Source organism: Temnothorax nylanderi, unplaced genomic scaffold, assembly GCF_030848795.1.
Source record: "Temnothorax nylanderi isolate EJ_2023f unplaced genomic scaffold, tnyl_v1.0 TNYL_tig0106_pilon, whole genome shotgun sequence".
Lineage (NCBI taxonomy): Eukaryota > Metazoa > Arthropoda > Insecta > Hymenoptera > Formicidae > Temnothorax > Temnothorax nylanderi.
Window position 1 is genome coordinate 328,675 of NW_027249168.1, and position 25,181 is coordinate 353,855.

Sequence of the window (25,181 nt, forward strand, 5' to 3'; positions counted from 1 at the left end):
TGGCGCCGTCAAACCCCGGCGTGTATCCCCCGCAGTTATCTTTTCAGAGATTCTATTGCCTTACGGCGGTTGACTGCACGCTCATTTTCACCGAAACGTGCGTCACTTTTATTTCGTTGATCGTGAAAATCAGACGCTACAATTGATAATCAGGTGCGGACACAATTCACTTGTTTTTAACGGTGTAGCGTGACATTAGATAATAATGATGATATGTGTTACATCTTATTGTAAGTAATTGGTTGACGAGCAGAGAAATTTGGCAAATCGGTATGTTCTCTGTAGGATTATTATATTCGTTACGAAATCGTGCATCCAGATTTTTTTCAAAACGGTCAAGTCTTAAAAAAATTTGAAGATTGAAATGCGCAATTATGAAACACTTTAAATGCTATAAGAGCTTTATATGCTTAAAATACTTTCTCAGAGACAAAACTCACAAGATACCATCTATTCTATGAAAATGATTAATGGAGTATCTTCTTTGGAAACGTTGGTATGTGAAAACCGGGTGAATATCTGTCGAGACGACAATGGGATGACAAAGAAAGGAGCGAAAATTTTCTTCAGTATCTGATTGCGATACTGAGTGATTGATTGGCAACATTAAATATAACTAGAGAAATAGACACACGTACCATTTTGTCTCACGCAAGTTATATCTAATATTTCACACAATTTATCTATCGCAACGCTATCTTGCTTCTTTAACCTTCTAACCGCGGAAATTATCTGATCCGACCTCCAAGCAGCGGACAAACGCGAAAAAGATAGATTGATTTCAAGTCAATCTAATTTTTATTAATCATTCTTCATTTGAAGACACGCTTATCGAATCATGGATCACGCAAACGGAATCTTATGTAGTTAACAATAATTATCGATTTTCTTGCCCTTAAAAAGGATCTAATCAGATGTAATCGTAACGGCACTCTTTATATTCTCGAGATAAACCGAAAGATTAATGTTTGCGGACGTTCGCGGATGTAAAGTCCTCGTTAAAAAAAAAAGAAAAAAAAAAGAAAGTGCGTTATATCAGTCGGCACGAAGGCTGCGTTAGACGTGTGCGATCAATATACGCACCATTAATAACATTAAGCAAGTAATCGTGTGAATCATCTGTCAGAGGAAATTAATAGTGATATTATTAATAGGACGTGCACATTCCGTGCGTATAAAAGTGTAACGCCAAGTAGAATTGAGATCATTGAGATTAATCGTCCTCTCGCACTCTCCCGAATGCTACGGAAATTGGAACGAGGTGTGGGTGGGTGGAATAGAGAACAGATTGCTCTTGAGAACGATTTTCATTATTTACCATTTAAGTTGAAGTACATCTCAATATACAAATCACATCACCTGTACTCTACGAAGTAGTAGTATATATCGCCGCTCCTCTCGCTGGAGCGTCTGAGAGTTGTCTCGCGTTCGTAGCCGCAGCAAAAGGGCTATCGCGTCTCTCTCTCTCTCTCTCTCTCTCTCTCTCTCTCTCTCTCTCTCTCTCTCTCTCTCTCTTTCTCTCTCTCTCTTTCTCTCTCCGCACTGAAGGACCGATCGACGCGCCAGGGCCGAGACACGATAAAATCGTATAAACAGTCTATCGACAGATAATACGGGGAATATCGGAAACGGATATTCGTTTATACTTCGCATATCTCGTTTCGCATCAATCACGCTATCCGAATATCCCTCTCCATAGACGTCGAGGTAGACTCGAAGCCTATAACTAACGTCCGTTTGATTCTTTGCACGTACATATCTATCTTCTGATATTGGTTGGTCGATATAGTTGATTACCTTACCGTGCGCTATCAGAGATTTTTATCCTTCGTCGTTTATACATTGGATTTCTCGCTGACTTCATCGTCTCTCGGCCCTTACTCGTCTCCGCTATATTATATAGTCATCGCGCGAGGGAGATTGCCGAAACTAAACGAAAAAGGCGGGAGAGGAGGGAAAAGTAGTGCGAAAGTAGAACGCGGGAAGCGCGGGTCGAAATGCGCTCAAGCAAGCTCGGCAGCAACGTTAGCGATGTATACATAAATCACATCTCGTTATGACACGTCGACACGGGGTGACGGGGATGAGGAATGGTAAAAATGATCATGACGGCGCTAGCGCGGCAAATGGAACATAATAATCTCGATGATGATCAATAATAAACGATTACGATAATTGGCATCTAATCAATAACTTACGACCTTGGCGGTTATAATCACCTAGTCGCGTTATTCAATGAGAGATCTGGCGACGAATAAGCGAGGAGACGGACATTGGGACTGATATAGAGAACATTCGGCGAGCTGCAAATTCGAAAAAGATTGACGTACATATAAATAACATTACTATATTATATTCACAGTTTCCGTTGAGATTAAAGAATAATTCGGCGATAAACGATAAGACAATTCCGAATATCTTTTCTATATCTTCAAGGCGAGAACATGTGAAAGACATTAATTACATAAATAATAAGAAATTAACGCGTAATAATGCATTATTTTTCGTAATGCATAATCTTCGACGAACGGCGTACTCGTTTTTTTTTTCGAATTTGTCGCGTTACCGAACTTCTCTCGCGAATCGCGACGAGATGTGGACTGCATCAACTTACTCCGGATTAGCTATTCGCTATTCCTTCATAAGTTCGTAAATCTATCTACAATACGGACAGAGGAAGAAGATTCAGTTAATCGGGATAAGCGCTAAAACAAGTTCAGCGATAAAGCATAACAGTTATATATATACTAAGGAATGAAACACACACACGTGCTCTTACGCTAGATATGCGTGACGAGGTAAATGGCATGCGATTTAGAGATCACTCAATACGTAACGGAAAGTCAACACTGTCGATAGAAACGAATCGATACGTTAATGTGAAACTTCTCGAGTGAATAATCGCAGTGGCGAGTACACCACATTTGGTGTACTCTTATTCAGTACGCTTATTCATTTCGTCTACTTCTTTTTTTTTTCCTTTTGTGCGTTCAGAACTAAATAAGATTGGCCGCCATTAAATCAGAGATTTCGGCTTGTATTCATTTATCACCGTATACGTACTCACACCCTCTCTCATTAAAATTATTCTTTACTACATACGCTTGTATTATCGAAAACGTAAATGCCTTTCGAGGTAGGACGGCGGAGTCATGATCTTCCCGGTGCTGCAAAGTTTCATTTGCACGATCGTCATGCAAACGTGAAGATGTGTTTTCCTAGAACCAAATTTTATGCTTCCAAGTAAACTCATCTTTGTCGTATGCAGATGCAATAATTCTCTAATCGCTACCTGGGGCAATCGAATTGAATAAAAGAATTCAACGTAACAGTAAAACAAATCTATTCGCGATTGGTCTTTTTTAGATACGTCTTACAAAATGCTCCAAATAAATATTGCAATTTTGTACTTGTTTCATTCTTGCACTGATGAATCAAGGTCTAAGATTGTCAAATTCCTCTGCAAAATTAAATTCAATTTATGACGTAAAGTTGAAGTTGATCTTGCATTCCGATACGAGTGATACAGCAATGACGTTAACTTTCCGATCGTCTTGCGCGCTATCCCCGGTCCTTTCCTCGAAGGTTAATCATTGGGAATACAGGTTCTACGAATAAGAATAATATCACCATATGCAGTACAGTCGTAGATGCCCCTTGAAATCGTCACAGCCTCTGGCAGATTAAAAATAACGCAAGCTCTCTCTCTACAGTAGTGTCCTATTAAATTCGACATTCGTTCAACGGCGAGACGGTGGCATCACAGTTCACCCAACAACGACTTAACGTGCGTTTCTTGCTCCCGGTCGTTAAACGAATCTCGAATTTAGCATTAAAAAAAAAAGAAAGTTACAGTTACAAGAAACTAAACTATCGAGCTGTTCCTTCTGTGCTTCGTCGCCAAAAATCACCATGCGAGTGAGACTGTATCCCCTCGATAATCGCGAAAAGATTTCCCGACGTTTCTAAATCGCGAGCGGGACATTCGATAACGGTGTACGCGTACGCAGAGTGCTCGAAAGTGGGCACCCCCCCAAAACTCTCGCAGATCAAGAAGTCAAAATAAGAAAAGTGCGACTACTCAAATGTATAATTTATATAGATCGAAAAATCGAGTTACGCGCGACAAGTGATGTCACCTGATGATGATGCCTGATTAGTAAACGAAAAAAAGAAGATAGTTTAATATTTAATCCAAGATCGATTTCGTCAGACAAGGCATGCATGAAGTCGCGTGACATCGCCAACATGCACGTTCTCCATTTTTCACGCGTGTCGCACGATGATCGCCGCCGTAATTACGTGATCATACGTTAGATACGTGCGTATAGATCGCGATTAATTTCATTCTTTCTTTCAATGTCGACTCTTTTTTCCCCGATTTAACTTTCGCACTGATCCTGCTTCTTTCGACCGTAAAAAGTGTGATAAATGTCGCATGCGATTTTAAGTGATATAAATTATTTAATTCGAGTCTTTCGGAGAAATCATTAATAATTTTTAAACGTTCTCGAATATAGCTTGTCTATAAAATTGATTTCCGTTTCACTAAATTACATTTGCAACGAAAAGGTGCTTTTGTCTTAAATATTTCATAATTGTAGACGAGGCAGAGCAAGCGAAAGAAGAATCAAATTTGAAATCTAAATTTGAAATAAATATTTGGCATTTGCTAGAGATAATTAAATTATATTAAAACACAGACGTGCTTTTCCCGACTGTCTTTGCATAGTCTGTTGCCAAAAGCGCACACACACACACAAGCATTTTCAGTCGCAAAAATTATCCCATTGTTAAGCAAATGTCATTAATTTCAAAGAAACAGAATTTCTGATATGATGTCATCTTCCAAAATAAAATCTCTCGATCTAGGGTTCCCCTCCCCTGCCCCGTGTCCACAAAAAAAATCAAGGAGAAGAGGATACAATCCCGCGTACGACCATGTTTTAAAAAGTTTCAGTTTTCTTCGCAGATACGTAAATGTATACACAATTATCACGAGTCAGTCTCCAGCGTGAGCGATGATGCGGTTTACCGATGAGCTTTCCAACGTGTAGGTACTGTATGTAATGTGGTATGTGTATGTATGTCCCTCAATGTGTACGTGTGTATGGGTATATGCGCGTGGGGCTATATGTATCTATGGGATTATTCGGTTTTGCATGGTGATCGAGCAGTAAAGCGGAAGTCGAAGGGTTACCGGTTACCGAACGCGCGCTATTTAGAGGGCGCAGTAGGTAGACAGTTCGTTTATCGTGCACGGGTTGATGCAGCATTCCTCGTGGATACCTCGCGACTGTCTTCGATAGCGTCTGCCGGCGAGACGTCCGTCTAACATCGCCTGTGCCCTCGCTCGTGGCAGGAATGGAATAGGGGCATACTCATAGGCGACCGGGTAATCGGCCATTTGCATATCTCTCTCTGAAGTCTCTGGAACTAAAAAACGGACTTGTAATGGCGTACCAGTAATAAGCTTCAGCTGCACTTCAGCAAAAAAATTTCAGGTTAAAAAAAAATCAAATTTAAAATTTTTGGAAAAGAATTCCAATTTAATTTAACAAGTCTCTCACTTTATTCTCGTTTATTTAGTACATTATGTGCTTCTTATTTTGCGCATGGCGAAATCTAGAAAAACTTTGAGATTTTCGAAGAAGCTTTCGATGCACCGCGAGCTTTTTTTAAAGTCATACTTTGGATTGAAACGTGGTCGAAGTTGCTATCTTTGCAGTCGACACTCGTTTCTTCCCACGTTGTAAAAAAAATTAAAGTAGAATATTATTTAAAAATCTCAAAACTTTCTTAGTGATCAAATTGGAAGAGATGTTTAATTGTAATTTATTAGAGGAAATAAAATTTTAAATGTTTTAAACAGATTATAAATGTAATTGCCGAAGCAGTTGATTCTACATGTTCGTACAGGATCGAACTGAAATAATGATGCTAATTTTATTTATGTCACGCTTGACAATAATCGCGATTTTATTCTACTAGCGACGAAATTCTGTTTTATTCTTAAAATGTTTATAGGACGAGTGAGATACCGCTATCGTATCGTTTAGAGAGGCAAGAAGCAACATGTTAGGTCAACACTTACGCGCGGAATGATCGGTTTGACATTTGACCGAAACATTTAGTTCTATTTAAAAAATAATGATAAGCTCTTTGCGCTTACCAGAGAGGATTCGGTAACGATATTTCATTCGTCTCATAAAGAGTTCTAACAAAATTTAAAACATCAGCAAAGAGTTTCGTCGTTATCTCCAATAGCAAATAGATAGCTTGTAACTTTACATGGATTATATTACCTGCATATTTATAAATTGATACTTGTATTTATATTTTAGTGCAATAAAAACAATGATAGAAAAAATATTTTTATATCTTTAATATTTAAATTGATCGAAGCTCTGCAATATTGATATAAATTTTAGCGTAAAATAATTTAAAATTTAATTTCAAATATTATACAAATTTACTTATAAAGCAATTAAATCCTTTAACATTTAATTAATGGAAAATTCATCTCTTTTTACGTGAAATAAATTATTTTTTTACGATACATATAAATATATGTATAATATAATCATTTAATTCGTCGGTATCAAACTTTCGATACAAAATGAGAATAAATTAAATAGTTTATCGATAATCTTATACGTAACAAAAGTAACAAGTAAAGAATAAAAATTAAGCAGTACCTAAGAAGTTTGAACTCATATATTTGTCCATTAACTACTGTCAAGTGCATAGATAAGTTGGAAATAAATTGCCCTCTTAATTTTCATATAATTTAATAATATTCCAGACAATCAAACAGTTAGCGGCATTTAAAGACTTCCCTTTATATTGCAGTTCTAATGAATATTAATCAGATGCTTCATCTCTCCGTCCTACATTTGCATCGATCTAACAATAAGAGAATCGCGTTTATTTCTGTTTTAAAAACAAATCATTCGACGCTGCTATTAGTTTTCTAGTAGAAAATTTGTACTTGGTTTTGAAAATCATGTGACTTATAATACATCCTAAAATATCGCGAGTAATAATTTATAATTTAAAAAAGTTATTATTAAAAAAGTTATTATGAAATGTACGCCTATGTACATACGTGTCTTTTGAACACGTTAAATTATAATATGCTACAGTAAATAAAATGTTTTATGATCAATGTGTATAATATCTTAATAATATTCTTCGAAGTTTAATTAGAGAGAGAGGGTAAAAATTTTAATATAAAAATATTTAATATAAAAAGTTATAAGTGTTTGAATTCTAAGCGATCGAAGTTGACCGTCATTAAAGAGTTTATTAATTTATTTTTAATAAAAATTGACCACATTGCAATGGTGAAATAAGGTAACATGTAAAATGATTATATATATATATATATATATATATATATATATATATAATTTATTTATTTACTTATTTATTTGCCCCAAAGGGCTATCTTCTCTATATTTTCTCGCATAAGTGCGAGATTGGAAAAGCCACAATTAAATCCCAATCGAGCGCGTGTTAGAACTCCCAATTCCACTTTTCTCACATCTCAAGTGATCGTGTCACTTGGAGATATTTCGTTCATCAGGTATCCTACTAAAATAACCAACAAATCAGGCCCCTTATAAATCGTGTCGCGGTCTTCATTAATGTTTTGTATATTAGATTATAAAACTGATAGGTAGGAAAATGGATATAGGTAGGACTATAGATCGGAATACGGGTAGGTAAGGATTCGGGTAGGCAAGGACAAGGGGATTAAATTCGATAGAAAAAATTGTAAACAAATATTAAATAATATTAATTTTTATATTAGAAATTAGTATTTTATAATAAATATCAATTTTTATTATAAATAATACCAATTGTTTATACATAATTGTATTATATTGCATTTTACTGTAAATATTATGTAATTATTATGTATATATTATATATGTGTATCCTGTATAAATTGTGTACATTATGTAATTAAATTATGTATATTGTAATAACTCTTTTATAATGTTGTACATTATATTATTATATTGTAAAGTAAATTGTAAAAGATTGTTGTCTGCAAAAGACATCACGCTTGAAAAAAACTAAGCGTGTAAAAAATCTTGTCTGCTAAAGACATCACGCTTATAAAGTTAAGCGTGTAAAAAATCTTGTCTGCAAAAGACATCACGCTTGAAAAAAATTAAGCGTGTAAAATATTTTGTCTGCTAAAGACATCACGCTGATAAAGTAAAGCGTGTAATAAATCTTCCTTCCAGGGGGTGGGGGAGTCCTCCCGGACCCTTTAGGGGCACGGGGGAGCCCTCCACTGCGGGTTTTGCGCACCCGGAGTACCCGAGCACACCAGTACCGTAATCTACGGCAGCCCTACGGGTCTGTCGTGGACCGGGGAGTCCTTTTAAGGACTCGCGAGGTAAGCGGCCTCTATAAAAAGTCCGCTCGGCTGGTCGGAGCCGTGAGGGAGGAGCTTAGGCTCTCCTAACCGACCTAAGGGAAGGAAAACCCTGACAGAAAACCGGGGGTCCGGCTGCCCTGCTTAGGAGTCTGTCGTTGGCTTCGGCCACCCAGACTCCCGCGTCGCGTTGTCTGCGGAACGACACCCCACGCTTCGAAAGTTAGTTAGGCTAAAAAACTTATCGCGTCGCGTTAATTGTCTGCTTGGCGACACCTTCGGCTTCGAAAGTTAGTTAGGCTAAAAAACTTATCGCGTCGCGTTAATTGTCTGCTTGGCGACACCTCCGGCTTCGAAAGTTAGTTAGGCTAAAAAACTTATCGCGTCGCGTTAATTGTCTGCTTGGCGACACCCCCGGCTTCGAAAGTTAGTTAGGCTAAAAAACTTATCGCGTCGCGTTAATTGTCTGCTTGGCGACACCCACGGGCTAGTTAGGGTAATTAAACATTAAACTCGTGTCTGCTTGGCGACACCCACGGGAGCTAGTTAGGGCTATATAATAAGCATTAAACTCGTGTCTGTCTGCTTGGCGACACCCACGGGAGCTAGTTAGGGCTATATAATAAGCATTAAACTCGTGTCTGTCTGCTTGGCGACACCCACGGGAGCTAGTTAGGGCTATATAATAAGCATTAAACTCGTGTCTGTCTGCTTGGCGACACCCACGGGAGCTAGTTAGGGCTATATAATAAGCATTAAACTCGTGTCTGTCTGCTTGGCGACACCCACGGGAGCTAGTTAGGGCTATATAATAAGCATTAAACTCGTGTCTGTCTGCTTGGCGACACCCACGGGAGCTAGTTAGGGCTATATAATAAGCATTAAACTCGTGTCTGTCTGCTTGGCGACACCCACGGGAGCTAGTTAGGGCTATATAATAAGCATTAAACTCGTGTCTGTCTGCTTGGCGACACCCACGGGAGCTAGTTAGGGCTATATAATAAGCATTAAACTCGTGTCTGTCTGCTTGGCGACACCCACGGGAGCTAGTTAGGGCAATATAATAAGCATTAAACTCGTGTCTGTCTGCTTGGCGACACCCACGGGAGCTAGTTAGGGCTATATAATAAGCATTAAACTCGTGTCTGTCTGCTTGGCGACACCCACGGGAGCTAGTTAGGGCTATATAATAAGCATTAAACTCGTGTCTGTCTGCTTGGCGACACCCACGGGAGCTAGTTAGGGCTATATAATAAGCATTAAACTCGTGTCTGTCTGCTTGGCGACACCCACGGGAGCTAGTTAGGGCTATATAATAAGCATTAAACTCGTGTCTGTCTGCTTGGCGACACCCACGGGAGCTAGTTAGGGCTATATAATAAGCATTAAACTCGTGTCTGTCTGCTTGGCGACACCCACGGGAGCTAGTTAGGGCTATATAATAAGCATTAAACTCGTGTCTGTCTGCTTGGCGACACCCACGGGAGCTAGTTAGGGCTATATAATAAGCATTAAACTCGTGTCTGTCTGCTTGGCGACACCCACGGGAGCTAGTTAGGGCTATATAATAAGCATTAAACTCGTGTCTGCTTGGCGACACCCACGGGCTAGTTAGGCTACAATAAAGTAATCGCGTCGCGTCGCGTCGTGTCTGCTTAGCGACACCCACGGCTTCGAAAGTTAGTTAGGCTACAAAGTTATCGCGTCGCGTTGTCTGCGGAACGACACCACGCTTACAAAGTTACTTACGGGGAGCGCGCTTTTAGCGCTATAAGCGTGCTCTGTCTTTGTTCAACTTTCAGTAAGTAACAGAGATAGAATGACGTTGTCAGCGCTAATAGCGTCTCCCCGAACGCACCTTTAATCGAATCGTTCATTTGAATGTTTCAGAAAATAACGACGCAGAAGATGACATCGGAGCAGCGAGGGAATCCTGCGAAGCTGACATCCCGAGCAGCCTGAGAGGAGGAGGAGGCCTAGGATAGGCATCGGGCATCGGCGTACCAACACTTCTGGTAAATGTTACTTTTTATTTTTTCTAAAGATATAGAATCTCTCTTTTCGTTTGTGCTTATTCAGTTGCTACATTAAATCGTGTTTCGGTATTTAAATTAGTAAAAAGAAATATTTTGAAAAAATTTGATTCAAGTTGATTCTAACGTAAAGATTTTTTTCGAAGAAGTAATTTAAAATATAATATTAATCTGAATAACGAATAAGATGTTCGATGCGCGTGACAATTATTTAATCGATTCGATTATTTTTATGTTACAGAAAATATCCACGCGGGAAGGAGCAACGTTGCTTCGCATCGAGGGAACACGAGGGTCATCCCGAGCAGCCTAAAAGAAGGTGGTGAGTGTAATTTATTTTCACGTACTTACGTCATTTATGTCACAAAGTTTCGATTTCTTCTGTCTTTACTTAATCTAATCGTTCATTTGAATGTTTCAGAAAATAACGACGCAGAAGGTGACATCGGAGCAGCGAGGGAATCCTGCGAAGCTAACATCCCGAGCAGCCTGAGAGGAGGAGGAGGCCTAGGATATTATTATATTTATTAATAATTAAATAATTGATTAATAATAAATTTGTGTATCGAACAAAACGTTTGGTATTTATTTCATAGTGCATTGGGTAATAAAGAGGTAGATAATTAACGCAATCAAATTGACCGGCGCTCGTTGTTCACTTCTTGAAGCATTAATTTTCATTGACTATATCTCCTCCCCTGGATACGACCTTGAAAAGATGGGAGGGTGTAGAAACGAGAAGGCTCACGTAGCCATCGCCGTCGATTTAGTTGAGAAAACGAACCGCAGCTGGTTCGTCGCGTCGCGCATTAAATTCGGGAGTGCTATTACGTACAAAGTGACATGCAAACGTGATTACCTGCGTTTTCGTGAATGTAACTTTTTCGAGAGAATAGATGATGACAAAGCTGATATTAATCTAACATAAGAGAAGAAATAGCTATTTTAGAGTGAGTACAATTGATTTTTACATGCGTAACATTTCTTCAAAGAAATATACTACGCACTACGAGAAAAGAGTTCAAAGGGAATATAATGCTAAAATTGATTTATGTCTTAATTAATCAGTAACTTGACTCCATTATTCGAGCATCGTATTGTCCAATATTAGAGTGACGTTGTCGATGCTATTTTCGAATTTTTTTAAATACTAGCACCACAGACGCGCGCTTCGCGCGCGCTATTTAGCTTTAACATTATGCTATTACTATTACACTATTAATTTCTTGATACACACAACTGTCAAAATATACGATGACAGCTGCAAATGAAGTAAGCGCAGCGAGAAAACCAATCAGCATCGCGGAAAAGCGGCAACAATAAATTCGACTATCGACTTAACATGCCTTTTTTTATATAGGATAAACGTGACTTTTTGTTTTAGAAAAGAAAAGTGGAAAGCCTATATTTACGTGTTACATTTGTCATATTATTTCAGATACATAACAAGAATTTGCTTTTTCCACAATCGTCAACAAATCGTACAGGCATCTAGATCCCGGTATTAGATTATACGGATCTATTTGAGCGATTAAGCGCAGTGATAAACCGTTTTACGTGTCCGAACAAGATTTATGTAAATTTCCGTTTCAAATTTTTGCGCTTATTTTCGCGGGAAAAAGACCGCGAATAAAAACGCCGTTGAAAAAAAATGTAATGCCCCTGATTGTCGGCGTATTTAAGTCATTCGATGATTATGGAAAGTGCGTCGGTTTATGATCCCACTCAGGAATACATAATAACGAGCTTACATGCATTATTCATCGACGACAAAGTGGCGATTACTTGGTTAATTGCGGGCACAGATTGATCGCGTGCTTAATTGCCTTTTGTATAAAATATCATGCTTGAGCTTAAAATTGAAAGGTCCGACCCGATAAAAATTTCCTTATAATCGGTGGCAGTGCCACAGTCTGTAATATTCACTTTAAACATGAGGTTGCATCTAAAGTGAACAGTATTATGGGCTGACCTCATTCTTACATTGAGCCATTTAATTATACGTCCAGCGCAAATTAAGCCTCATTTATACCTCCAAACGAGTCCCGCTTAGTTCCGCGAGTTTAATATTACAAGTTACGGACAGTTCGAAACGCCAAACGTATTTGTAATGGATATTTTTCTCTAAATGTCCGGCGATATTCAAATCTACGGATAGCCGGTAATTTGGCACTTATGCTGGATAAGTATCAAATGCCCGCCACGATAAAAATACTCGTCGCGCCGCCGCGTCGCGGGTGACATTAATCGAGAGAGAAGGAATGCGAACAGCATTAATATTAATGGCCGTGTCGCCGCATTACGGAGACAAATTTCGTTACGAGGCGACTGTTATCGAGAAATCTTCCTTAATATTATCCCTTAATTTCCTATTATTAACTTCCTAAATGTTATCATTATACTTGCACGCACGCAAGGGCGTCATCGACATATTCCGTGATTTTCCTCACGCAAAGCTCACGATCGCTCGTTGCACGAAATCAAGGAGTCGAAAGGAAAATGTTATTAACGGATATTTCCATGTTCTCTAAAAAAATTAATTATTTCGTTCTCTACGAATTTTAATGACAGAGTAAAGATGCGTTAATAAATGATCAATTAAAAAATTCTTAATTACACAGAAATATTTACTTATTCAAACATAATTATTTTATGGGTAAATTATTGATATAGTATAGCGAATTATTTATGTAGACATTTATAATTTGAAAATTTACAATGAAAGACTTTTGTCAAGGCTTAAATGATCGATGAATAACCGTTAGTTAAACAGTCACTTTGAGCTATGATTATGATCCTATCACGAATGAAACACGAATGGTACCTCTTGTGTCCACACATTTAGAAACATAATTACTTAACGTTATCACGCGGAGAGAAAGAGAAATAAATAAACGCGAAATTTTTTGCGTTCATTAGTGATCCATAAATAGCGCTATCTGTCTATTATTTGGTATTGATACGAGCGATAGGAATGTTTCCCCTATCGATTAGCTTAAACTCACCGTGGTCACTGTGACCATTCTTCTTAAACATGGAATTGTACACGCCATCACAGATTATCTGTAGAGCACTGGAGAGCTTCTTGCCGCAATATTTCTGCGGCATGTTCACGCTGTTCACGTTGTTTCGTTTCTGAGGATATTCGTATTGAGGATATCCATCCCTCTCCCTCTGTGCGTTTCCCGATTCCGTCACAAGAAGCGCGACGGCGAGCATCAGGGTCACCAGCACGTTCAATCGATTCGCGGACATCTGAAAATGATATCGTCCTCGTTTAATTACGTTCAGGAAATTTGATTCATTATTTCACTAATCCGCTTATTTAACTCTGCAATTAAATCACAAAGTCCCTTCGAAAATGAACTCTTAATTTCTATAAGCGGACAGGCCGAAATGATCGACTTTGGCCTTAATACTTATTAGCTTAATACTAATTAGCTTCGCGTTAAAGAAATTTAGAAAGACGATTTTAGAAAGAAGGAGAGAGCGGGATAAAAAGAGGGAAACGCGTGTTTATTGGAAGTGGGCAGAAATTGCGGAGCAGCGATCTCATCTATCGGTGTCATCGCGCAGCCTTCGAAATGAATAAAAACGAAGTTATATCTGGGACGACAGACCGGGCAAACTGTTTACTAAAATAATGTCTCATTATACCGGCGTATCCAACGTTCGGACAAAGTTTATTCGACGCTGATATCCGTTCGGACATATTTTTTTAGCCGTTCGTTCCAGACGGCGGATACCATTAGAGCGTAAGAAACACAATCGTCATGTGGTTCGACAGACCTCGCCTTGGGAGACTCGGTGTTGCCTCCGTTTATCGGGATTAATTGAATGCGCGCGTATATCACCGCGACCGGCGGCGCGGCATTCCAGCGGTCGCGCAGGGTGCCTCTATTTTTAGATATCTTTCACTTAAATATAAATCTCGCGACGGCGAGAGAAAGAAAGAGCGAGAGAGAGAGGGGCGGGGGGGGGAGGGAGAGGGTGAAGGAGAGGACGCGTACTCTCGTTCGCGGGTGCCGTGTAATCGACGCGGCGCGTCTCCGCGACGGGAGTCTCCGAACAGAACAAGAGAAACAGTAGCCGCTTCTCGCGGCTTTGTCCATAGGATAGGAGCGACCTTTGTTCACACGTTTGCGCCAGCATAATTGCGATCTCCTCCGCGATCAAACGGACTGGTACAGAGGTCCTTCCCTCCCCTCCTTCACCCGCCATTCGTTATTTTAGGGGCATCATACATGGCGACGCGAAACGCGACGATCGTTTCGCGTCTCTTCAGCTTCAGGGAATTTCAAGAGCATCCGAATTCATCTCGTTAAAGTAACTTTTGATTATATTCGTGATGAGCTAACGCTGCCCCGTGAACAAAAAGATAATTGCGCATGGCGGTATGTTAATGAGGTAAATTTGTCATATGTACAGACATGTGTGCATGTGCATATGCGCACACATACAGATATGGCTTCTAGGGTATTATCCTAGGTTGCTTGGGATAGGTCACCGATGTTTCTGCTGTGTCTCCTTGAAGTTCCATGCGGCGACCGCTGTTCTGTTTGTGGTTGGATTAGAACAATGTTGACTTGTTTTGCAGGCTACGTCGCATTCGATTAGCCGCGTTATCAACGAAAATGGAAATAAGGCCAGCGGCCTTGATACGTGAATGTATACAGGATTATGGTATAGTATGGTATAATTTCGCAAAACAATATTGATAATTATTTCTACACTGAGAAAAAAATACTGTTGCTTCAATTAACTATTTATACAATTGAATCAACTATTTATGTTTCTGGCACCCCGGGATTCCACATTTAATTGAAGCAACAGTATTTTTTTCTCAGTGTATACCACGATTAATTGTCTTAAACCTACATTGATAATATCCCAAAAATATTGAATTGTGTATTCACAATTAATCCTGGTATAGAAATAATTATCAAATAAAACAATAGGGGCTGTGAGTCAATCTAGGTTTTAATGTCAAGACTGAAATGAAATTAATCAAAACATAATAAGCGTTTAGATCTTGATTAGACCACCCTCAGTGCCAAAGTAAACAAGGAGTCGATAAAACGTTCGAATTACTAGGACGCCGTTAAAGTGTTGTCGCTCATAAATTAGATATTACAATGACTTGCTGCGTCTGGTCATGTGTATAGAATAGTATGATTATGATGCAAAAAAATTACTTCGCGTTGAAATGCAAAAGGTTGGATTATGCCGTCCATCCGCAAGTTGCAAACGTAATAAATGTTAAATTAAAATGCAAATTTGTGAGGCTAATCCGTGGAAAAACATAAAACAAAAATAGAGGTTGAAAGGAGTGAAAATTTGTCCGAAACATACCGGCGAAAAATTCAGCAAAACCCAATTATAGAAATACTAATGTTTAACTCTTACAATTGGATGTAATTTTTTAAATGGAAGTAGTTGTAGAATCAAGTAAGGAAATAAAGATGGAAACAAAAAGATAATTAACAAAGAGGAAGGGGGTAGAAATGTGTAGCAGGAAGGGAATAGAAAAGTGTAAATGTGTTAGGTGAGGGATAATAAGTCGAGGAAAAGAAGATATGTATCTGATTGTGACAGAAATTCTGTGTCGTTTATTTAGAATAATTTAGACCATGCTACTGTTGTTTTATAAACCATCTCAGAAATTAATCTTTTATTAAAGGCTCATTCGTTGTTCAAAATTTGAATATTATCCCATTTGAAATCGTGGTATGACAAAAAAAATAGTGATTGGTGATGATGGGAGACAACTCACTTCTCTTTTTAATATCGATATGTTACTCTGGCTTTAAGTTGACGTTTCGTTTATCCTGCACATATGTGGCTTTGCAATCATTTTGTACATCACGTCGCAATGCGACACAGATTCGATCTTTTTTCATTTTTCCTAGTGTATTTGTTTAAAGTGTTCGAAATCGAAAATGCAATTTTGAAATTATGTTTTCTAGTTAGGTATGGGCAAGAAATTTTCTGAGATGGTTTCTACATAAGAAATTGTAAACTGTAAAATTTCTTTATTGGGTGCAGAATTGCTGTCACCATACTGAGTTTCCTTGTCTTTCTTGTAAAAAAGACACTTCAATCTAGTCCGTATCATAAAAAATGTGAGAGAGGATAACCGTTATTGAACAATAAATTAATAGCTTCATCAAAATTCCTTTTATGAAACTGAGGGTGATAAAAATAATATTTTACGGTCCATTAGACCGTAAATGATGCCTTTCTTGTGAGATAACGTATGGTGAGAATGGAAATTCAGATATTTTCCTGTTAGGGTGGGTTTGTTATATTAAAAACAAAATTCTGTGATTAACAACTATGATAAAAATATCAAGAAAATTGACATAATCATCTTCAGCAATCTTTGATACGTAAACTGTGGACGTTTCCAAATTTGTGGATTTTTAGCAAACCATATCGTTATCAATGAATTATTTATTTTTTTATCCAGAATTTTGGTTTTTATACCTTTCCACGGATTAGCCTCACAAATTTGCATTTTAGTTTACCACTTATTATATTTTCACCCTGCGAATGGACCCTACAAAGACAACCATTTGCAATTTGACGCGAAATAACTTTTTATCATTATAATAATTTTTACTATTATAATCATTTTTATTTTTATAATCATGCCATTGTATACACATGATCAGATGCAACAGATCATTGTACTTAATTTGCGAGTGACAATATTTTAATGGCACCTTAGTAATTCGAACGTCATATATCGACTTTTTTGTTATTTGACATTGAATAATTAATTAATTCTGATAGAATATTAATTTCCACATCAATATTATTTTTAATTACAACACGATGTGTCGGTTTCAAAATCGGCGAGTTTCAATCGAAATTTTCTTCAAATATATAAGGCGCTATTTTGATGTTTCAAGGTTGATAGAACTTATTCACGATCGATTAGCGTATACAATATCATTAGGTAAACGCGTACCAGAGTCATTGTCGTCGCAGACACACATTGACTTGCCCCTTTCAAAACAAGTTACGCGAATATAGAGCAGACACCACTTCTATTTCCGGCGCATCGTGGTAATAGGAATTAGCGTTCAGCACTAAGCAATAACCGAAGGAAACGGCGCGCGTTCATTATCTAACTCTATTTATCTTTTTCGCGCGATTAGTAGTAGCGCGATGATGAAAACACGCGTGCAATACTTGTAATTCTTAAGGAGCATTGCTTCACCTTCTATGCAGTCAACAGATCGATCAGACCATTCATCGGAATAAAGTAGCTTCGCTCTTTTTAAATCAATTGGTTTAATCGCTATTAGAGACTCAACATCTTCAATATTTTTTCGCTATTAACGAGATTATAAGATTGACAGTTTGCCCGGAAGCTTCCAACTTTTTTAAATATCGAGAATCAAGGGGCGAACGTTTTCCCCTTCGTTCATCGTGAAAAGAAATCGCGTGTCTGCCGACCGACAAAAAATTGAACCCGGACGAGGTAAATAAGTGTGATTGTGTTTGCGAGTGCGAAAGATAGAAGGCACAGGCGGCCGATAGACTCGCGGTATCTCACCGCGAAAATGATAAGAGCGATCGCACGCCGCCGACATGCCGCGTGCATGAAACAAATAAAAAGAAAAGAAAAAAGTATCGGCGAGATTTACCGCCGAAAATCGAAACGTCCGAATACGGGAATGTTCCCAGTGCACAGTGTCCGGTTCCACAATCTCTAACGCGGTCGTATTTTGCGCGAGGGACGTTTTCACGAAGATTTCGCCTAATTCCGAACCGGTTCTTTCACCGAAACGAATGTAAAGCGAGAAAATTGTTTGCATTCTCGAGATCTGTTAGCGTGTATCCTCCGCATGCGCGTTTAAAGGTATTACACTTTTTCCTCGTAAAAGGAGTATATTGATTCCCTTGAATGCGTGCTGCGTGCTACTTCGTATTTTGCATAAGATACTACCGTATCGTTCTGCTTCAAATTCGCATTAAAATGAGACCGAGCAACAATTACCGTGTCGATAACGTACGCGTATGCCGTTCATTGGCTTCTCGTCCGGCGCCTGCAGCCGGTTGTAAACAGTACCGAACTACATAGATCCTCCCGGCCGGCGCGGCGCGGCGTCTCTCTCGAGAAGAGACGCATTTCACGATAGCGAAAAGTCCCGTAAATTGAAAAGAGGACTCGTTCCGGAGCGTCTTGATCTGACCCTCCTTTTCCCCCGCCGCCTCCTCCTCCCACGGGCCATTCTCTCTTTCGCTCTCGTTCCTTCTCTCGCGCCTACTCTCTCTCTCTCTCTTTCTCGCCGGCAAGACCGGCGGCGTTTCTATTTTTGTCCTCGTCTTTTCTCTTGGTATTATCTGCGAAGTACCGCCGGCAGACACGAGTAATAAACACGTGTATATAACACTCGGAAAGATACTAAGCGGGCCGCACTTATACGCGCTCGAGGGAGCGCACTTATGCTCGATCGAGCGCGAACCGGCCAGGGGTGATCGACTTTTCCGATTAGAGCGCGATCGCGTACGCGAGAGAGCCAGAAAACTTTTCCATTTTCTCGCGAACGGACAAGACAGGTGTGAGAGGAAAACGGCCGAAAGATCTCGGGGACTCTAATTCGCTTCTCAATTGGCGCGCGGATTTGCATCGTTCTATGATTGACTTTGTGAAAGTCCAAACAAGAACATCGTTATGTTCGACGATGCGGTAAATAAATCTAATTCCTGACACGTACATACATTTATTATCTCGTTTAATTAGCTTCTTATTTGTAGCTTCTAAATACGAACAGTTGCATCTTGTAAGTAGATCGAATATCATAACGCCGGTCATCAATGACCGTTTCATTGTTCATTTTGTTTATTTTAGCATGTAGGAAGTTTATCTCTTGCTCGGATTTCTTGAAATAAAAATTTGAGAAAAAATTTTGATAATGAAAGAACGGAGAATTCTGCACAGAAAAAAAGTGTCAAATCAACACTTGTATATACGCAAGAATGTATAATCTTGAAATGAGATTATATTGCGTTAAACTAAGAAAACTTGCTTGAATGAAGTCATTTATATAGTTAAACGAAGTTTTATATAGTTCAATCAAGAAAAAAAAATTGAAATAAAAAGTTGAAATTTCTATAAGAAGATTATATATTCTTGCGTATATAGTGTAAGTATATCAGTGTTGATTTGACGCTTCTTTTTTTTCTGTGTGCATTGTTCTGTCGCGTGAGTCATTAGGGATAATGTTTTAATTTAGTCTCATCAGGGTTTGTCTAACATGTGTGCGATACCCCGAATGAGAGAACTACATCGTACCCCTGGCTGGCGCGATTTGTCGTGCCCGATAACGGTCGCAAAGTATAAGTAAATACATAAAGACGTCTTGAGGGGACAAGTTTTCGAGACAAATTTAACGATTTATTTTGCCGGAAGCGAAGACGGCCTCGAATTACGAAATAAAAGTATCGTTCCGACATTGCTAAGTAATTCAATCAATTATACTTCATCCTTCGTATATGGAATCTTATGCAATTGAGCAGAACGCATCTCGAGTAACGAGAGCGCGCACTTCCCCGCGAGGCATGAAGTACGAGTAGCGTAAAATGTAAAAAAAATCCGCTCGCGTATTTTCCGTGCGTATTCCCGACGCATGAATTGCGATTAAGAATCGACAACATTGAGAAGAGGATAAGCGATTAAACGTATCGAAGTTGTAAACTACTACTAGTTCAAATTTAACGATTCTACGGTGCTCATTAATTTTTGCGTGATCGTTAATTGGCTGCGTCATTGGGTTAACGTATAATTTGAAGAAATGGTTCGGACAAATGAGACTTTAAGAGGCAGATGCACTCTCTAATAATACAATTGCACGGTACACGAGCACCAAGCGTGCTGCGCTCATATGCGTCAATTTGAGGAGGACTCGCATAGCACTTGAGGCGGCCATGCGTGACTAGAATTAGTGTCAGCCGTTGTCCTCGAATAATTCGAGATTCGAGATAATCAACTCTCTTGCTCTTTCTTTCTCTTTTCCTCTCTCTCTCTCTCTCTCTTTTTTCTCTTTTTCTCTCTCGCGACGGTTCTGATTTAAAGCCATAATTTAAAATAAAACTGTAACTGAATCTTGGACGATAACGATAGGTCAAATTATATTAAGCTAAAATATCTTTTACGCTTATTCAGCTATCACGCTGTAAGAGTCACAAAGTTGACTTTTTTTAAAAATAAATGTCAAGCCGATATCGAATCAAAATAAAATATATGATACAAAATACATGTTTAATGCTATAGTTGCGGCAGATATTTGCTGAAATTTATTGCAAAATAAAACTTTTATGTGCGGATAAAAACTTTCTTTTTCCTTTAGACAAAATATCTCTACCAAAACGCATTAATCACCGCACGTTAGTTACAAATCAGTCCGAGCAACGAATAAATCGTCAATTATCGGGAAACGCCCAAAATGGGAATGGAGCCGCTTCCCGCCTTTTATCCGGTGCTAACAACCGGAAAATTAAATACCGCTCGAACCGTGAGAGCGAGCACGTTGAACGGATCTATTTTGAGCTCACGGAAGAGTATATTCTTCCTCATATTATAATTAGTTTCTATGCAGCGGAGGGCACAAGGCCGATAAGAACGATGTTTAAGGCAAGGAGGGTCGGATAGGATGTGACTTACTGAGTACGTTGAGGTAAAACGTGGGATCACAAGACGATTTCTCTATCACACGGGGTAGTATCACAGTCTGGCACTCTTTCTCGGATGTTGCCGCCGAACGTTGCCGCGGGCACAGCAGGTGGGACGTGATCGCTATGACGATGGTGAGATTGGTGTCTCTCATGGGGAAACGATTATGAGATACTTTGCAGACGATATCGAGCCACCGTCTCGAGGCAATGTTGACTGTCCGGCACGATCAACCCTTCCCACTGTCTGGGATGCATTGATGCCAGGCGACCACGGGGCACTTCGAGTTTCCCTTCGTTCGTCTTCACCTGTCTCGAAAGCAGTCGAGATCGTTTCTTCGATCGTAGGGAACCCGTCCGCGATTGATCCCAGCTGAAGTGGCGATCGTGCGGGGTCGACTCGCAGCTCCTGGACTCCTCGGTTCTCCACCTCAGGACACCAGAACCTCTCTCAGGTTCGTTAGCACGAAGTACAGCGGTTAATATTCTTAGCTCGTTGCTTAGGTTTCGCGAATCACAGCCGTGTGCTTGTCCCCCTTGAGATTCTTTTTCCCCGAAGGTGTCTCCAATATAGTCGCTCGCTTGAGATCCTTGAGTTCGCTCCTCGAGATCCTAACTCGATCCTCGTTAATGATCTTGCTGTGCTTCGGGCCAAACGGTTTCGTCAGGTTGTTAGCTTCCGTAGCTTATGGAGAAAGTCGGCGGATCGTGGTAATCGATGATGATCGTGAGCGCAAATCCGACGCTTCTCTCTACGAGAAGATCGACGAAACACGTCTCGACCGCTCGGTCGCCGACGAGCGTCTCAGGCTCTTCCGACTGGTAATGTGCGGTCACGTTTCTGACAATGCCAGTCTGATTGATCGCAATTGTCACGAAGACTTGCCCCCGGAGAGGTTCGGTACTCCGTCTCGAGAGAAGGTCCCTGTCGAACTAGCGTAAGGTGGCTCGTACTCTCTCTCTTTCTTTCTCTCCCGTGCTTGCTGCCCCTTATTTAAGTGTGGTCGGGGGATAGCGACGAAGAAAGCAAACAGATCAAGGAGGGAGGGCGACGAGTGAGGGAAGCAATCGGTCCCAAGAAAAGCGACGTGTCTTGTCTGTGCACTCTGCCCAAGATCGAGTGCAAATCGTCTCACACCATCGTTCAATCAGTAATTGGTTCGACGTGGGTGCTTGGAGATTGAATGTGTAACCTGTTCACGCAAGCTACAGTTTAAGATTAATTAATTAATCTTTATTATTACTTAATTTAGAATGGATGCTTCTTTTTATTGATGCATACAAGGATAAATGGGAGAAATAGATGTATAACGAACAGAATTCTCATAGGAAAATTATCTTTTTCTCAATAATCTCTTTTTCGGTAAGGTTTCGGTAATTATTTGGATAAAAATGAAAAATAATATTCTGTTAACTTTATTTTAATTTGAACATTTGTTATTATATAATTATGTCTGTACTTTCGCGCACTGCCGATTAAAGAATAAGCAGTTCATCGAATTATACCGCGGTATCTTGTTTTCTTGGGAAAGTATCGAAATTATTGCGACACATATCAAGCTTACGCTTCAGCTCTACTTTGTATGCATCAATCCATCGATTCAAATTCAGGCGTGTCGCGAATAGCCCATGATCTGTCTGCGATTAGTTCACGAGTTTCACAAAATCCGGAAGTCGTGGCTCGAGATCGAAAGATATATTATTCGCGACTGAAGCGAAAGTTTGACAGTTCTCATTCGATGCGACTGCACTCGCATATGAATTCTGCTGTCCGCGCGCCTCTCCACCTTCTGCTGGTCGGTTTCTCTCGCGACGGCGAATTGCAAGAGTCGCGACGACGAGGTCTGCGAACGATCACATCCAAATTGAATGACCTCCATCGCGAGGTCGTGTACGAGGTGCGGAGAGACATGGGAGATACGGCGCCCGGAGTTTTTTGTCCTTTTTTTTTGTCCCGGCATTCTTCCAGCCGCAGACGGCCAATTGCGGTCAGGACAGTTGTCTGCGAACGTGTGCCACAACCAGACCGTACGGATGTACTCTCGCCGCACTCTCCTCGGGTACGATAGCGATCGCCGCCGGGCAGAGATGCCTGCATTCTCCACATTGTTCTCGCGTAGGGCGAGATCACGTAAGTTCTTGCGCGCGTAAACGTTAAGTCGCGTTAAGTCGCGAGACGCGCAATGCCGAGCTAGAAATAATAAGCGTCTCTGCGACCAAAATGCAGATTTTATTCGAAATAAAACCTACTTGCGACGAAGTGAGGTGTAAGATTTATCCGTGAAGTCCAATCTGCGACATACGTTCATTTTTCATGACTGTAGCAAGATAATAGTATAGTCTCCATAATTATACGGTGGCTCGTAAGATTAGAAAAACTGCCGTAAATGAACACGCAAGTCTGCGGTTGAGATCTTTCGTGCGAAATCTTTCAACACTTTTAGCAACCAGCACTTCTTAAGGCTTTTACCACTGGTAACGATCTCGATCTACGAGTGCCGGGCAGATGCTGCCCTCCCCTTAAACGATCACAAGTCCTGCAATTGAGTCGGCGGAGCTGTACGCTATACGCGGGCAATTGTCCTCGTGAGCGGAAAGTACTTGCTGTCCTACTTTCATCGGCCAGTCCTAATGGGACCCATTACGGGGCACGTGATCAGAGAAACCAGCGATTTTCTGGCGCGGGAGTAAAAATGTCGCGAGTCTCTGAAACAATAACGCGATCTCCCTCGCACTCGGCGAACTTGCGTTCCGATAATCCGTAAACATTACGCAAAACTATGTGGCTATGTTACGATTTTTGCGTTTCTCTCTTGCATTTAGTTTTCCCAAAATATAAATATGTAATATTATCTGAGAATAATAATAAAATAATATCAATGAGAGGCGAGGATAATATTTCAACCTTTTTTTTTTATTATTAGCATCATCCGATTGCATATTCTCATATCATATTTCCGAACAAAATGCAATTAATGTAATTATTACAAAGAAATATTATGGATAAGATCCAGAACATTTTAAATCACTCGTGCCGGTTAGTATATGTGGTGCGACATGCTGGCGAAGGAAAGGAATTGAGGAAAAGTCGCGTTCATTAGATCGAGAAGTTAAAAAACATTTCGCGAGCTTATTTTCCAAGAAACTAACTCGGATGTGTAGGGACGTGATCTAGCGATAAGTTAATCGTAAGGCATTGCGGTAATACGAAGAATCTTCAGGTATAGCGCGCGGCTCGCGTGACGTTACTCGTTCGCTACCCCGGTTTATCCACGACAGTCAAGAGCTTTTTTCCACGGCGCAGTGGGACCCACCTCTTTCACTTTTTCACCCTCACTTATCTAACATAACTTCAAGCTGTTTCATTCACCGTATATCTTTACGTCCTTTACGAAGTATTAGATTAAAATCGTACCCCTAATGACCTGCGCGATGAATGATTATTAAAAACGCATATCTATTTTAATCCAATCTCGCTATTATTAGAATTTACTGATTTTAATAGAACTTTTTGCGATTACGTGGAATAATAATACGTCTTTTGTTCATGATAAGACATCTGAAAATTCATAAAGTAAGCCCGTTTGACATACCGTTCCGAGGTAAATGGGCCAGCCTTTGTTTGGAATTTTTGTTTGCCGTTTTTATTTCGTTGTTATTCTTCGCATCCGTGGTAAAAAATATATATAGCTCGAGTTGCTTAGAAATTTTCTTGGAATACGTGACATTAGGGGAGCTTTACGAAAAATACCTTATTTCACACGCTTGATTAATCGCGATTATGAGGAATGGAGAAAAAAATACCGAGGAACCTTATAAGACGCGGTCAACGATCGTGATCGATAAAGGCTAAGAAGGTGGCTTTTACCTGTGACATTAGCCTCGTACGTCTCTCTGCTTCTGATATTCGTTTGCAAGAACTCGTATGGCACGATACACAAAATTTACCGCCTGAGCGAGCAGCTTGTATCATAAATATTGGAAAAAGTTGGTGAAGTACTGCAATATTCACCACGGACGACGAGAGTTTATCAATGTGAGAGACTACAACATATCGAAGTGTAAACCATTAA

The 25,181-nt window shown here is 39.8% G+C and overlaps 1 protein-coding gene and 1 long non-coding RNA gene across 2 annotated transcripts; one reads left to right on the plus strand and one right to left on the minus strand.

Moving 5' to 3' along the window:
• The first annotated feature begins 26 nt into the window (after positions 1–26).
• On the plus strand, positions 27–11,000 carry LOC139775861 (uncharacterized). Its single transcript, XR_011718949.1, has 4 exons — positions 27–153; positions 10,283–10,407; positions 10,667–10,747; positions 10,847–11,000. It is a non-coding gene; the product is annotated as an uncharacterized lncRNA (long non-coding RNA).
• LOC139775860 (insulin-like peptide 2) lies at positions 1,293–22,009 on the minus strand. The gene is given in 4 exon segments (XM_071712185.1): positions 1,293–5,436; positions 13,431–13,680; positions 21,101–21,118; positions 21,120–22,009. Coding segments are annotated over 4 exon segments (627 nt in total). The 5' UTR covers positions 21,264–22,009; the 3' UTR covers positions 1,293–5,221.
• Between the last annotated feature and the right edge of the window lie 3,172 nt (positions 22,010–25,181).